Source organism: Malus sylvestris, chromosome 15 (assembly GCF_916048215.2).
Source record: "Malus sylvestris chromosome 15, drMalSylv7.2, whole genome shotgun sequence".
Taxonomy (NCBI): Eukaryota; Viridiplantae; Streptophyta; class Magnoliopsida; order Rosales; family Rosaceae; genus Malus; species Malus sylvestris.
This window is the reverse complement of record NC_062274.1, coordinates 9,120,881-9,136,054: the sequence shown is the minus strand read 5'-3', so window position 1 is coordinate 9,136,054 and position 15,174 is coordinate 9,120,881. Positions and strand designations below refer to the sequence as shown.

At 36.5% G+C, this 15,174-nt stretch overlaps 2 protein-coding genes and 1 long non-coding RNA gene across 4 annotated transcripts; 2 read left to right on the top strand and 1 right to left on the bottom strand.

The window, feature by feature from the left end:
• Positions 1 to 5,398: 5,398 nt before the first annotated feature.
• Positions 5,399 to 7,275, bottom strand: LOC126604102 (protein ECERIFERUM 16). 2 transcript variants are annotated; one of them, XM_050271211.1, is made up of 2 exons: positions 7,053 to 7,275; positions 5,399 to 6,952 (listed from the first exon to the last, which is right to left on the bottom strand). In XM_050271211.1, the coding sequence occupies exon 2, from the start codon at positions 6,721 to 6,723 to the stop codon at positions 5,551 to 5,553; it is 1,173 nt and encodes a 390-aa protein (XP_050127168.1). In that variant the 5' UTR covers positions 6,724 to 6,952; positions 7,053 to 7,275; the 3' UTR covers positions 5,399 to 5,550. The 2 variants fall into 2 exon arrangements, with proteins under 2 accessions (XP_050127168.1, XP_050127167.1); XM_050271210.1 differs by having other exon boundaries at positions 5,399 to 6,733.
• Positions 7,276 to 8,872: 1,597 nt separating this feature from the next.
• LOC126604105 (14 kDa proline-rich protein DC2.15-like) lies at positions 8,873 to 10,116 on the top strand. The gene has a single exon (XM_050271217.1). It carries the CDS (start codon positions 9,501 to 9,503, stop codon positions 9,876 to 9,878), a length of 378 nt encoding a protein of 125 aa, XP_050127174.1. The 5' UTR covers positions 8,873 to 9,500; the 3' UTR covers positions 9,879 to 10,116.
• A 2,119-nt stretch (positions 10,117 to 12,235) lies between these two features.
• Positions 12,236 to 13,686, top strand: LOC126604106 (uncharacterized). The gene is made up of 2 exons (XR_007616482.1): positions 12,236 to 13,024; positions 13,137 to 13,686. It is a non-coding gene; the product is annotated as an uncharacterized LOC126604106 (long non-coding RNA).
• Positions 13,687 to 15,174: the final 1,488 nt, after the last annotated feature.

Here is a 15,174-nt window from a genome sequence, read left to right as displayed (position 1 = left end):
AACAACAACAAAAAAAAATATTTATATTGATATATTTTTAGTATAATATCCCAAAATGGGAAAATATGTGAGAAAAGTTAAGTTTGAAGGCGTATGGGCGGCCAGCTCATGGAATGGACGGCCTCAATTCAAGCAGAAAGGCGGGTTTTTGGATGGTCCCATGCTTTTGGTGGTGTGATGTGCCGGCCTTTATATTTCAGATTTGCTTCTCAACTTACCAGTGCATGCCCCATCCAAAAGGTCCTTAGATATTTTATGGAAGATGATTTTTTTTTTTTTTTTTCTGTTTGAAATTGGGTTTGGTAGCTTTTATGTGTTATCTGTCTTATGATCGACATGTATATAAAAAAGTAAATAAATAGTTGATTAAACCCCCATCGGAGGCACTGGCGGATGCATTATGACCCCCAAACTTTAGTGAACATCTATGGACATCTTAGGTGCTGACCCTTCGAACTTTGGTAAATGTCTATGAATGACTTGGGTGTTGCCCCTTTAAAGATTGAAGTTGTCATTCATATATGCTCTTCAACTGCTTGATAAAATGAATTAGAGAGGTGTTGCCCCTTTACATTATAGTCCTAATATTATTTACCTCTGACTTGTTTGTTGGTTGTGATTACAATTGTCGGCAAAAAAAAAAAGAACCAAGTAAAAAACTATCCAAAAATGCAAAGTAAATGAAATGGTGATCTCAGAGAATAACAAAGCATCATCATTCTTGGACAAACATATTATTGGATGCAATGATATCAAACATTGTTAGTGTGTTCAAGATAAGTGTGTTTCTTTGTTAAACATTCATATAGAAGCAACCTTGGAACATGTTAGTTACCCATGCAAATGAGGCATTAACAGGTGTGCAGTATGCTTTTCCAAATGACTTCAGGTCTACCAAGACTCGATAAAATGACGATATGCATACTATTTATGTTTTAAAAATTTTGAACCGTAAATGTAACAACCCAACCCCGAAATATCTATTTTCGGGAGATAATATTGTTGATAGGCCCAAAATAAAATCATAGTAAATTTATTTTCATTAATTACATTCCATGATGTCAATAATGTAAATTTTTACAAGCTATCCATATTTTCTTAAATGTCAAAACAAATCTTTAAATTAACAATTTAATTCAGTATTCTCAATCACAAATCTCCAAAATAATTACCTTCACCTCACATGTGAACCATAACCCTTATTCAAAAACAATTTCATATTCTATTCAATGCCATTTCCATCTTTTAGATTAAAACTCCATCTAACATCAACCTTTCAAATTATTAGGCTCATTCATTTTTATGGCTGCATCTAACGTCTCGTTAGACTGCCTACGTACCCTAAACAGGGATCAAGTCATTCATAGTTCACATCTCAAATCCTATTTCATAATCTTCACAATTTAAAGTGACTAACACTTCATGAATTAAGTCCAAACAATGGATCCACAACAAACGTATTATAAATATGGACTCAGAACATTGTAATTAGCTTAAAAAGAGCAATATCGTCGTCTTAGCCACGCACCGCCAACTCGCCGCCCCGACTCGCCGAAAAATTCAACTATTTTTAAAAATTCTCAAAAATTACAGAAATGAAGATCTCAAAGAGTAGAGCAAACTTTATACCTGTGGCCAAATCCAATTAGGCCTAAAAAGTCTCCAATTTACCTCAAATCCGCTGGAAACCCTAAAACTTGGGTGTTCTCGATTCGACTCCATAGCAGCTCCAACGCCCCCAAACTTGTTTGGGCTTTGTTCCTGGGTTCTAAAGGAGTATATTAGTGGTGATAATTACACCAATTCGTTTCAAGTTTGATAGATTTCGAACAAGAAGGGTCGGGGCACCCATGGGTGTGTTCTTCCAATTTCAAGGCCAAATTTCATTATTTTTGGGGTGTAATAGGGAGAGGTAAGGATGTGGAGGGGTTTCCAAGGGGTTGTTTGACCCAATTTGCCGGAAAAATGGTTGAAATCCCGTCGAAAAACATGTGTGGCGCCAAACCAGGTCGGGTCACCCACGTCCGGGTCCCGATCCCCCGCGTCTCCCTTCCCTCATTTTTTCCTCCCCCCATCCCCCTCTCTATTGGTCACCTCCTCCTTTATCTTCTTTCCTTTCAATCTCAGCCATCCAATAGTTATTTTACATTCATCACAGCCACACACGTGGCACAACATATTGCTCCAGATTTCTAGAGTCTTCTTAATAAAATTGAATTTACCAAAATATCCTTGACTTTAAACGTCAATAACTTCTTCATTATAACTCCGTTTCACGAATGGTTTGCGCCTACGCGTTCGTGAGATCGAGCTCTATTCAATAATATAAATTGTGACCTCGAAAGTTCTACGAATTTTAAATAATTACTTTTCAAACTTCAAACTTCGTAACTAGTTTAATTTAATGTTAAACTCAAATAACTTAATATAAATTCTCAAAGACTAAGATAAAAATTTCAATCATGAAATACTTAAAATTTCCAGAAACAAAATTATAAAATTTCCCAATTTTATTTCCATTGCCATAAATTGATTTATTTTCGATTTCTCCACATATCCATAATTATGAATGTATAATTCATATATTTAAAATTTCAGGGTATTACAGTAAAATTGCTTCCAAATTCCTTAAAAAGTTTAACTTAATGCTCAGGAAAAATATTTTGTGAAAATAAAAAATTTGCATTTTTGTCAAAAAACATAGGTGTTAGGCGGGCTCGATGCAAGCAAACGAGGCGAACTCAGCTCATGCGGAACAAGGCGAACCATGGCACACAAAACAAGGCTGGCTTCGTTCACATAAAACACGACGAGCTTCTGGCATGCAAAATAAGACGAGCTCCCTGCACGAAAAACAAGACGAGCTTCATCGCACAAATCGATTATAATTCGTATTTAAACCTTATAATCAACAATTTAAAACGTAAATTTAAAGATATTTGAACCATTTTTTGGGTAATTTTTCTTTTATCTAAATCTAAACTATATATTAATAAAACCATTTTTGTCAACCAAAAGAGGGTGAAAGACTATTTGATAAAATAAAATTTTGTCATTTTTTGTTTAATCCTCATCTACAGGTGATTTTAATATCTCTAAAATTAAAAAATATACACTAAATATACATTTTAGCATCTCTATTATTTTCCCTTATTTTTTTACTTTTCAGCTTTAAATATTCTACTGAATATACACTTGTTGCTCAATAAATCGAAAATCCGCTTCAAAATACATTATACAGATTTCCTTAATCCTCAAGGAAAATATTTCGAGAAAATAAAAAACTTGCATTTTTTACAAAAAAAGTGGATTAACACTTACAGTTTTCAATCAGTTTTGCAAATTCGTACATAAATCACCATTCAATCTATTTATTTTCACCTTCGGCTCACTGTGAAGTTTTAAAAATTAAGGTGAAACTTTACATTTGAGATTATTGAGTGTAAAGTCCCATTTGACTATGTTCTGGGCCTCACTAAATATACTTTTGTTGCTCAATAAATCGTAAAACTGCTTCTAAATTCCTTAAAAAGTTTAACTTAATGCTTAGGAAAAATATTTTGCTCAAATTAAAAATTTGCATTTTTGTCAAAAAAACATAGATGTTAGGGGGGCTCAATGCAAGCAAATGAGGCGAACTCACCTTACGCGGAACGAGGTGAACCATGGCACGCAAAACAAGGTTGGCTTCGTTCACATAAAACAGGATGAGATTCTGGCATGCAAAACGAGGTGAGCTCCCTGCATGAAAAACGAGATGAACTTTGTCGCATAAATCGATGTCAGCCTTGTGCACAGAAAACGAGACTGGCTTCGTGCATGTAAAACGATGCGAGCTCCATGAAGGGAAAAAGGTGCGGGCTTCTGGCATGCAAAACAATGTAGACACCTCACGTGCAGAACGAGGTGAACAGGGGCAAACAAGACGAGGCAGGCTCCGCACACGTAAAACGAGGTGAACTCTCTAGTGCTTAGAAAACGAGTTGAGCTCCACACATGGAAAAATATATTTTAAAGAACATGAATACGATAGTTTGTTGTTGTGGTAAAAGAAATAAAAGAAAAATGTACAAATATTATTCAAATTCTTGACGGTGCATGCGTAACTTTCTGGCACCCCAAGAATTTGAATCATTTTTGTTAATTTTTCTTTTATTTATCTTACCACCACAAACTATCATATCCATATTCTTCAAAATATATTTTTCCATGCAAAATCTATTGTAATTCGTATTTAAACACTTGTAATCAACGATTTAAAATCTAAATTTAAAGATATTTGAACCCTTTTTTTTGGTAATTTTTCTTTTATCTAAATCTAAACTACATATTAATAAAACCCTTTTTGTCAACCAAAAAGAAGGTGAAAGACTATTTGACAAAATAAAATTGTGTCATTTTTAGTTTAAGCCTCATCCACATGTGATTTTAACATCTCTAATTTTTAGAAAGAAATTTTTTTAAAATATACACTAAATATACATTTTAGCATCTCTATTATTTTCCCTTATTTTTTTACTTTTCAGCCTAAATATTCTACTAAATATACACTTGTCGCTCAATAAATCGTAAATCCGCTTCAAAATACATTATACATATTTCCTTAATGCTCAAGGAAAATATTTTGAGAAAATAAAAAATTTATTTTTTTACAAAAAGGTGGATTAACACTCATGGTTTTCAATCGGTTCTGCAAATTAGTACATAAATCACCGTTCAATCTATTTGTTTTCACCTTCGGATCAGTGTGAAGTTTTGAAATTAAGGTGAGACTTTACGTTTGAGATTATTGAGTGTAGAGTCCCATTTGACTATGTTCTGAGCCTCACTACTATATTTTTTCACTTATTTTTTTTTAGTTTTCGGCTTAAATATTCTATTAAATGTAAATTTGTTGCTCAATAAACCGTAAAATGAGACGGGATACGTAGCACAAAAATATACAAAATACAAAAATGATTCAAATTATTGCAAGTGCCACAAAGTCACGCTGGACTTTCTAGCTGCCACAAAGTGAGCGTGACTTTCCAAGTGGCAATAACTGTTGTTTCTTATATGTCTACGTTTTTCATTCTTAGCTCATTCTTTTCATTTACACAAGAAAAAACTACCCTAGAAGTATTGACTCGGGAAATCATGGGGAGAAGTACGTTTTAATGATACAAGTGAAAGTCTAAACTTCTTTAAGCTACAAGGAGGGGATTCAAACTCGAGCGCAAGAGGAGGCGTACTGACGTGTCAATTGGGCTAAGTTACGTCTGCTATGTTAATGTCGCAGCTAAATAAAGGTTAAACGAATAGTTTTTTCTGAAAAAGGAAAGCATCTTTCTTGTGGTGCAAGCCTGCAAGGGTAGTAACCGTACGGTATGGTAGTAAGAAGAAGGCTCAACCAGCCAGATTTTGAAAGTTCATATGGTATGGTAACCGAACCAATACCTATAAATTGAAAAATTGGAACAAAACAGGAGTTTTGAAACAAAAGGATAATGTAAAACGATTGGAACAACCATGTATAAGGTTACATACTGTGTATTTCTAGGTGAAAAGAAATCAAATTGTATCCAACCAAGAATCAAAATCATCCACTTCTTTAGACTTTGTTCCGGAAATAGACGATGATTGAGAATCATGGACAGCCCTTTGTTCTTGAGGTTGAGACAGACCGCCTTGGTTAATCAGTATCGATGTTTCATTTATCAACTCATCAAGCTCATCATCAATGGTAGCAGATGAATCCGGGACTTTTCTTCGAGGTTGAATCGGCATCAGGGAAGCGTCTACTTGTACAGAAAAAGTAGTACGAGACTCGAAAGCAGTTGAATCATTTATCTTGGTCTCACCAAATGAATCAAGAAGCAGATCCAGTTCCAGTTCCGCCTCTGCAGTTGATGGCTCAAATGATTTTACGCTGATTTGTGTTTCTGACTCTGGTAATTTGTGTTCATACTCCGATTTGCCAAGTATAGGATCAGTAGGAGAATCAGATATCCTAATCTCAATATCATGGTCAGGAACCTGGACCTCCTCCGAAAAATCACTGCAGGGTGATTCTTCAGGCAATCTTCGGGCTGCTTCCTCACCACATGTTGCTTGCTCCGCATACAGCTCCGGTGGCAATAGATCCGCTTCAATGAAAAGCCTCTGCGGTAAGTCTATCTTTTCCAATTGTTCTGCAAGAGAATGCAAATTCAAGGAGAGAAATGACACCTCATGAGGTGCAGCAGTATTCTTATCCTCCACAACAAAATTATCATCTCCAATCCGTGATAGAACGCTCTCCCCCCTGACCGAAAGCATAGTTTCTATCCCCTTATTCCATTCCCCGAGCAGATCATTCTCCAAACCAGGAAATGTATCTGAATACGCGAATGACTGAGACTGAGACCGCGCCTCATCTATCAGATGACAAAAGTCTGCACCCTTACTCTTCGGAATAACTACATCAGGGGCTCGATTCGAACCATCAGCTGCTGGAACTGGATCTTCTGAACCTAAATCTAACTCTTCCTCGTAACGATCCCAATTTGATGGGAGGGCAGACGCACCCTTAGTAGGGTGAGTTTTCTCTTGAACTTGCTTTCCCAACGGATTCTTGGCGGTTCCAGCCTCATTTCCCTTGCCGCCCCCAACGGCTGCGGATTTTGCTTTCGGATTTGGATGATACTTTTTACTATGGTGCTCGGAGTGTGCCCTCTTTGATTTTGCTAAAGCCTTGGCGTCCATTGCCAGATAACTGATTTACATTTACCAGAGCCAAAAATATGAACTAATGTGAGGTTGTATTGCTATCATCTAACATATCACGTCCGCAATTTCGACGCGAACACTAACGGAATTGGCTAAAAGGACCGATGCTCCACATTAAATCGAATTCAGATAACAAGTGTCGCGGATTTTTAATTTAAGGACCAAAGCTCCAATTCGGTCTTAGTTTAGGACTATTTCTCCAATTCTTGCATGATAAATTCTTAATAAATTAGGAAAGATAATAACAAATTCTTATTTTTAAATGCGTGAAATTGGATGTTATGGAATCTGGAAAGTTTAAATACCTGGAGAGTAGAAGAGCCGCAGTCGACAGAGCACGTAAAGGAGCGGTTTGTAGGTTTTGGGCCGCCGGAAGAGGTTGTACTGACACGGAGGGGGAGCCTAAAGTGAGAAGGTCAAGGCGGAGAACCGCGAGATCGTTGGTAGGTTCTACCCACAGAGAGCTTTCGCAGAGAGAGAGAGAGAGAGAGCGATGAGGAAGACGTAAGAGAAGGGCTTTTTCCTTTCTTTCTGATTTGATGCCACATGGGCTTTTGGGTAACAAGTAGAAAAAGGGTTTGCACATCGCGTGGGCTTTAAAAAGCAGAAGGTAGTGGGCTTGTTCAATATTTGGGAAGAGAACAATATAAGATACTCTAGTCGGTCCGATTCAGTTTGGACCGGATCTAAAAGGCATGAACCGGATTTTTTTTTTGTTGTTAAACGGTAGATTTTGTTAGATTAGTCACCGACGGAATTCGAATCCACGCTGTCGTGCAAGGGCTCAACACATTTCCACCACTGTGATAAAAGGTCACTTGCGCATGAGCCGGAATTTGATTTGGTATTTTCCGTTTGATTTTTTTTGTTTTTAAAGACTTGGCTCTTCAATGATTGAGAAGGAACTCCTCTTTAAAAACGTCGTGATTTTTTTTTTCAAAATTTCATGTTTATGATCGAAATCGTTCATATTATAAATCACTATATAAAGATTATCTCTACAAAAAATCAATTAAAATTAAGATTGTATAGTCATCGAACTGTATAAGAACATATGAACGGATTCGGCAAAAGAATTACGAATCATCTATCTATTTGTTATAATTGGTTTGCTAAACGATCTTAGTTTTAATTGCTTTTTTGCAAAGATGATATTCACAAAGTGATTTATAATATGAACGATTCGGTCATAAACACGAAGTTCTGTAAATAGGCACATATGTATAATAGGATTTCAATTTTGGTCACGTATTATATAATGACATATGATGCATGGTCTTGTGTTGTGATGTTGCCTTTGAGCTTGATGCGAAAGGGGTGCGGATATGAACAACTGACCTGAGCAATTGTCAAGGAATCTTTCTTTTCATGTTATATACCTTTCAATATGCATTTCTTCCTCCTCCCTAATAAAGACTTCCGCGGTTCTACTTTATTTTTAACCCAAAACAAACATCACTTGGCCCAGAAGGTACAGAGGTTGGGCAGGCTTACCTCACAAACATTGGATTGGGATAATAAAAATACTAATCCTTGCTAAATTCATGCAAATTACATACAACACCCACCACAATCCCCAAACGCATTTCAACTTTTACCGCATTTGCTGGGATTACTTGCCGCGCTGCAAAAAGTGACGTTAAATTTACCTATTTGTTGGGAATAAAACTCAAAGCAGTAGTCCCCAGCCCCCGACAATTTTTTCCAATCCCATGTGAACCGAACGATCCAAATCGCAGCAAGACCACATTACTGTCAATTATTGGCATAAGAATATCCCGATCCCAAACAAAATACAAGGAAATCAAACGCCAAATTCCAAAAGTCCTTTCCCATATCTTTATCACCCCACAAGCTGGAACCCATTTCATTGATGATGATGATGTATCCCACTCCAGTGGCTTTCAAATACCATAACTTGGAGTAATTTTTCTGCAGCACCCCAAAATAGTTCTTGCTTATACTTGTTTCATAACCCGAAAGCTTTTGTTCGTAGTCTCTTGTTCGAGGATCTGTGTCAGGCCTTGAGATCCATACTAGTGCGATTGTATTGCTTTTTTTTCGTTTAGGGTTCGGTCTTGTTTTCGTTGCCAATTGCTTTTTGGTTGAATGCTCTAATTCTGACATATTATCAGGATGAGCTATTCACGTGTTGGGCTAAGCGGTCACGCTCGTTCCAACGTCAGTCAATGTACATTGTTCGTATTGGGTTTTTTACACTAACACATAAGCACGTTGAAATTGCCAGAATGGAGCTTATGGAGTTAGAGTACTTTGTTGAGCTTCAAACCTTTAAAATAGACCTTTTCCGGGGAAGATTTTGCAGAGGTCATATGATTTGTTACCAGAAAAGCATTGTACATGTAACATGCATCACTGATTCATGTAATGTCATTGCCATGAAAAATTGTCGTGTTAAAAGTGATTGCGGTGAAAATAGGCACAAGAAATCAGTTATCGGCCTTGGCATTTTCATTTCATGCAAATCAATCATCTCAGAGACGATACTAGTGGATTAACGAAGAAACAAATTATTTGACTTCTCAGCCCTCCACCCCCCACAAACATACAAAATATCTCCGCTGTATATTATCATCCATTTTCACTTCTCTTCCACTCATCCATTTTCACTCTCTTCCACTCAATCAGTTTCTCAAACAGCAACCTTGCAATCTGCCTTTAAATAGAGTGCAATCCCTCCCCTTCAATGAGGCACCCCAAGTTCCCATAACCCTAAAAAAACCACTCCAACCATGCCTTCTACCAAGCAGCTCTCAGCAACCCTCCTCATCTTCTCAATCCTTTTCTACTCATCCACATTCTCCATTGCTTGCGGCACATGCAAGCCTGCTCTAGCGCCCGCGCCTATGGCTGAAACCTGTCCTAAAGACACACTGAAGCTAGGGGCTTGTGTGGACCTTCTAGGACTTGTCAACCTCCAAATCGGAAGCCCGCCTACAAGTGGTTGCTGTGCGTTGCTTGAAGGGTTGTCCGATTTGGAGGCTGCTATTTGCCTCTGCACTGTGATCAAGGCCAATGCGCTAGGGCTCAACATGGAAGTGCCAGTAGCTTTGAGCTTGCTTGTTAGTGCCTGCCAGAAAACAGTCCCTCCTGGCTTCAAATGTGAATGAGATTTGGGAGCTAATCACAAGCTCTTTGATGTGTGGAGTACAATATTGTTCATGTGTGATGATAATGTTGCTAATGTTGGTTTTTTATACTCTTTCTTTTGCCATGGTTGTTCCTATTTGCAGGCAAGCATGTTTGCCTGTATGAATAATTATGAAAAGTTGTTGTTGATGTAATTTGGTGCTATGAATTAATGTATTTAGCTCATGATTTAAATCTCATGGCATGTTATTTTATAAACTAATTAGTTTATATTTTTTACGGTTTAGATTAATTAGTTCAGTAGCTGAGCATTACTTACATTGGGAAGCTACTTTTATTGTTGATTTTAGAGCATTACTTACATCGGGAAGCTACTTTTATTGTCAATGTCTTAGTTTCTAACTTTTTATGGGCATCCATTTTCCAAATTTAGTTGGGAGCTAAGATTTCAAGTTAGGAGTGGCCTCTCACAACTGTACAGAATACACTGCAACGCTGCCAATAATGGCAGCTCTACAACACGATCGCGAATCCCGCTCACAAGCTTGCGAATCCATCTCTCAGCCATCGTCTCATCCATCATCTGAAATCCAACTATTGATCCTTCTTCTTCTCTCTGCTTGTCTCTCTCACAGTCGTGCTCTCTCTCTCTCTCTCTCTCTCTCCCTCCCTCTCTCCCTCCCCCCATCTCTATGGTTCTTTCCCTCTGTCAATTGTTCTTGCAAATTTAAATTTAATTCATTGCATCAATTTTGTGATTTAATGGCCTTTGATTGCACGTTTTAGTTTTTAATTGGAGGCTTGTTCTGGACATTGGGGTAGACATCTATCTATTTTAGCCACTACTTTGATACTCTAGATTTTTGGTCTTATTTTGATGTTTCTTTGCTAGGTGACGATGGTGGTGATTTTTCAGTTCCACTCCATTTCATTGGTACGTTTCGATCAGTTGGGAGCCGTGTTAATTGACAAGGAAAACAACCTAATAGAAAGGCTAACGAGAATGAAAATTGCACATGGATTGAAGCAAAATTCAAGCTTGTCAACGACCACTAGCACCATGTGAAAAAAAATTAAACTCCGGGAGAATCAGCTCTCTCGCCTACTCTCTCTCTCTCCCTCTAGTTGGTGCCTGATACCCTGAAAAAAAATTTGGAAATCAGAAGGATAACTCTAGTTTTTTCTCGTGAAAAAAAAAATGTCAGGATAAGGCCCGAACCATTCTAATCCCTTCATGATTCTGCCCCTGTTTGCCCTATAGGCTTCTCTTTATAGTTACTGTTTTCTTATAAGAAAAAAATAACTATTATAAATTACGGGTCGAATTAGAATGCAAAGAGAAGAACACAATATGTGAGGTACTGAAAATTTGATTAGAAAGAAAGCTCAACACAATATCTTTCCCAGATCTCAACAAAATAATTGGCGTGAAAAAAAAAATGTCAGGATAAGGCCCGAACCATTATGGTCCCTTCATGACTCTGCCCTTGTTTGCCCCATAGGCTTCTCTTTATAGTTACTGTTTTCTTATAAATAAAAAATTATTATAAATTACGGGTCGAATTAGAATGCAAAGAGAAGAACACAATATGTGAGGTACTGAAAATTTGATTAGAAAGAAATCTCAACACAATATCTTTCCCAGATCTCAACAAAATAATTGGACATCAAGATTGATTCCAATACTATTTGTAACCAATATAAAAAAAAAAAAAATCTAATTTGGCTACAAATGACTCAACACATATATCTTTCCTCAGAAGCTTTTCTTCTCGGATTTCTTTTTTGTAAAATTTTCTTTTCAGGATTTTAAATTACTCCCTTGAGCCTGTTAAAAAAGAAAAACATTCACAATGTTAATCACACTCCACAGCCACAAATCATATATATGATTAATCATGTTTAAAATGATTATTCTTTATGATAATTATTCCTTTTTAGTACATAAATGCATGAATAACATGTTTATATTATCTAGCATAATTTTGTCGATGATGATTTTTGGCACTCCTAAATCACATTCAAATAGCCTCATGGTATCTCATGTATACTGGGTGAAATTGCCACAATCGGCCCCGGTTGTAGTTCTTGTTTACCTTAATTTGTTTTAAACTTTCAGGTTTTAGACAAACCAGTAATATGCTACATGACGAGATCCATGGGAAGCATTCTCGAAAGAACTCTTAAGATGTATCGTGATTCATGTGGAATGCATGATCAAACCATGCACCTATCCATATCTTCATGAATTTATGAACTAATCGGTGTGAATAATGAGTTTGTTACCAAATTGATCAACCAAAAGCGAAATCCACCTTTTGTGGAAATTTTGCATGAAATGAGGAAAAAATGGATATTGCATTGCTAAAGTTTTAGGTATGCCACTTTCGTGCATCCTTTTCTAGCTGATGGCACATAGAAATAGAGTTATGGAGAGAGATCTGGTATTGAAAACTCAGCCTGCAAAACTGATCTCAAAAACTTCATCCAAAAGCGCTTTCACCCTAACCCCTGCTTTTGATTTAAGCAATGGGTAAAATGGCAATGCCAAGTGGTGGGTCCAAATTGTGTGCTGGTGCTGATGTGCTGAAATTTGATTGGTTGATCATCAGAAGATGCTGACCATCTTGTTCTATAAATAACCTCCCAATTCATCAAATCTCCTACATGCCTCATCAGTTTCTTTCCCCTTTTAAAATAATCAGTGCACATACAGATGATCCTCCCTGTAATTTTCCACGGCTTTCTTGAACTGTGCAGTTTCCAGAAGAATTAAACTGGCAGAAATTTTTCATGCAGATACAAAAACAGTTCAAGAAAGCTGTGAAAAACCACCGGCAGGATCTGAGTTGTTCATAAAAAGATTCTGATTGTCTCCTTCAAGCTTCTATGCCCTCCCATGGCTACTGGTTTTCTTCTGCAGTACTTTTGCAGGAATATCCTTATTCCAGCTCTATATAACACATACGCTTTTGTGTTTATGATGTGTTTTAGCCTTTTTCTCTCTTTATGTATCTTTATAGGGTTGTGATTTCCGCACTCACTTTTTCTCCTATTGTACTCTTTCATGTTTTTATTATAGGGTTTGGATTGAATAAGTCCACGGAGAATCAAGGAAAAGAATGAAGGTGTACCGAAGGAGAAAACGCGAGTGTGAAATTGCAAGGTTTTCAAAAGTTCTCTACAAAGTTTATGTATTTTTCTTCTTCTTAGTGTTGGTAATAAATTTCATGAAGATTCATGACTAAAAGCTTGCAATTCTTGTATTTTTTCTACAGATTAAACCCGCAAATTCTTGACAAGAAAGACTTGCACATGAATCGTAGGCTGATCGACAACACAATTAAAGGTCAACAGTCTTGAATTCGATGGCCGTACACTCATATTAATCAGTGTATTATAGTACCAAAATAGGCGGTTGAGTCATTTACAAAGTGTATTTCCCTAGCTTGATTCCTCTTGAAGAAACAAGGCACCTATGTCTATGTGATTGCAACATTCATCAAGGCAGACTATAGGCACTGAATGATCAGGTTCAAGCTTGTCATGTTCTTCCTATAGGGGCTATGGGAAAAATATAAGTCCTTTTCCATATAAGAAGGTCAATATTATTAATAGGCCGGTTTAGGGCAGATACTAGGCCTGGTTTTAGGCTGTTAGGTCTGTAGCTCTACCCAGGCATCCACTTTTTGTCATGTTTGATTTTCTTTTCTGAACGCAGGTTCATGCTCTTTACGGATTCTTGTCTGTGATGTATCATTGTAAAACATTGAAAGTTAAAGTATAAATGAATGAGAATAATAACACCTTCCTTTTTTGTCTAGATAATTTACTTTTGCGAATAATACTTTTGATTTAAACTATAAATCCTGACATTCAAGAGTGAAGTTTGCTAGTCGTAACTTGATTTTATATAAATTATGTCTAAAGAGAAGTGTTATCCATTTGGGTCTAAAACCAAGTTACGACTCAAAAACTTCCCACTCGGGCATTAGGGTTTAGAATTTAGAGTTTAGGGTAAAACAATAAAGGCTACGGAACCATGATTCCTGGATGTCAATCCCAAGCACACTTCTCTCACGGTGCAAGGAATGCGTGTGAGTTAGGTTTTGCATAGACAGCCGAACACACTGCATAAGGGTGTGAAGTCCTTTTGCTGAAGCTCAGGAGACATGGGGTCTTTTCTTGCCTCCTCTTCTTTTTAGAGATTAGTAATGAGTCTATCATGACTCAAGCCACCTCATATTTACTTTTGATTTATACGAGTACGAAGAATTGTGCAAGATCAGTCTGTTTAGTGATATTTGATCTCTACTTAGTTGAAAATTGTATCATTTTTGACAATTACTTTTTATTAGAATGAGTATGAAATTTTTTGCTTGACTAGTCTGTTAGTAACACTAAATTAATCTCCGCTTAGTTGAAAATTTTCTCATATTCGACAATTACTTTGGAATAACATGTGTATGAAATTTTTTCGATGACTGGTCTACCTAGTGACATTAGATCTCTACCTTGTTAAAGAATATTGTCACAGATTCGACTCACATGATGGTAAACGATGTGAAAAATTCAAAATTTCCATCAAAACCATTCAATTCATTATTGATCTACCCAAAATAGCCAAACCTCTGAGATTTTTTTTGGATCTTGTGTAAAAATCTTATTTTGGGAAAGAAAGTTGAGCCACATGATAAAGACTTAAAGAGTGAAAGGGCGGTCTCTTTTTGCCATCTATAGTTGACAAGAAAGGGTAAGCATGCACAATATTTTGGGATTTTTTATTTGTCACTTTGACAACGTTATTTTCACTTGTATTGTTGTACTTTAAAATTTGTTCTTTCATAAAAAATAGAAATTTTGATTAGGGCATTAATACTAATTATCTCACAATTATTTGCATAATAAAATGTTCTAAACAAAACAACTCTTACCTTACAAGAGATTGGTTCAACTAATGGTTAACAAGAGAGACTTGGCATGCTTAAGGGAACCCACTTAATTATTTAGGAAACTTTATGAGATTTGGAAATGCAACAAACAAGAGATTAATTAATAGCTCACAAAAACTTTATGAGATTTGGTGATGCAACAATCATATTAAGTGGTTTGCTTTTTCGTCGTTTAGTGCCTCATACTGGATTGGATAATTACTATACTTCGTGTATATTAAAAGAATAAATGAAGAAATTTTGTTCAACTTGAAGGTAAAAGATGGATAGCACATTAAGAAAACGTATCCTTTCTAATCTCCACAAAATGGTATGGTAATAAGAGCTAAGTTTCCTTCATGTCTAATCCCTTATCATCTCCTAG

Coding starts and splice junctions, on each gene's coding strand:
- LOC126604102 (XM_050271211.1), bottom strand. CDS start 6,723: ATGGACGCCAAGGCTTTAGCAAAATCAAAGAGGGCACACTCCGAGCAC.
- LOC126604105 (XM_050271217.1), top strand. CDS start 9,501: ATGCCTTCTACCAAGCAGCTCTCAGCAACCCTCCTCATCTTCTCAATC.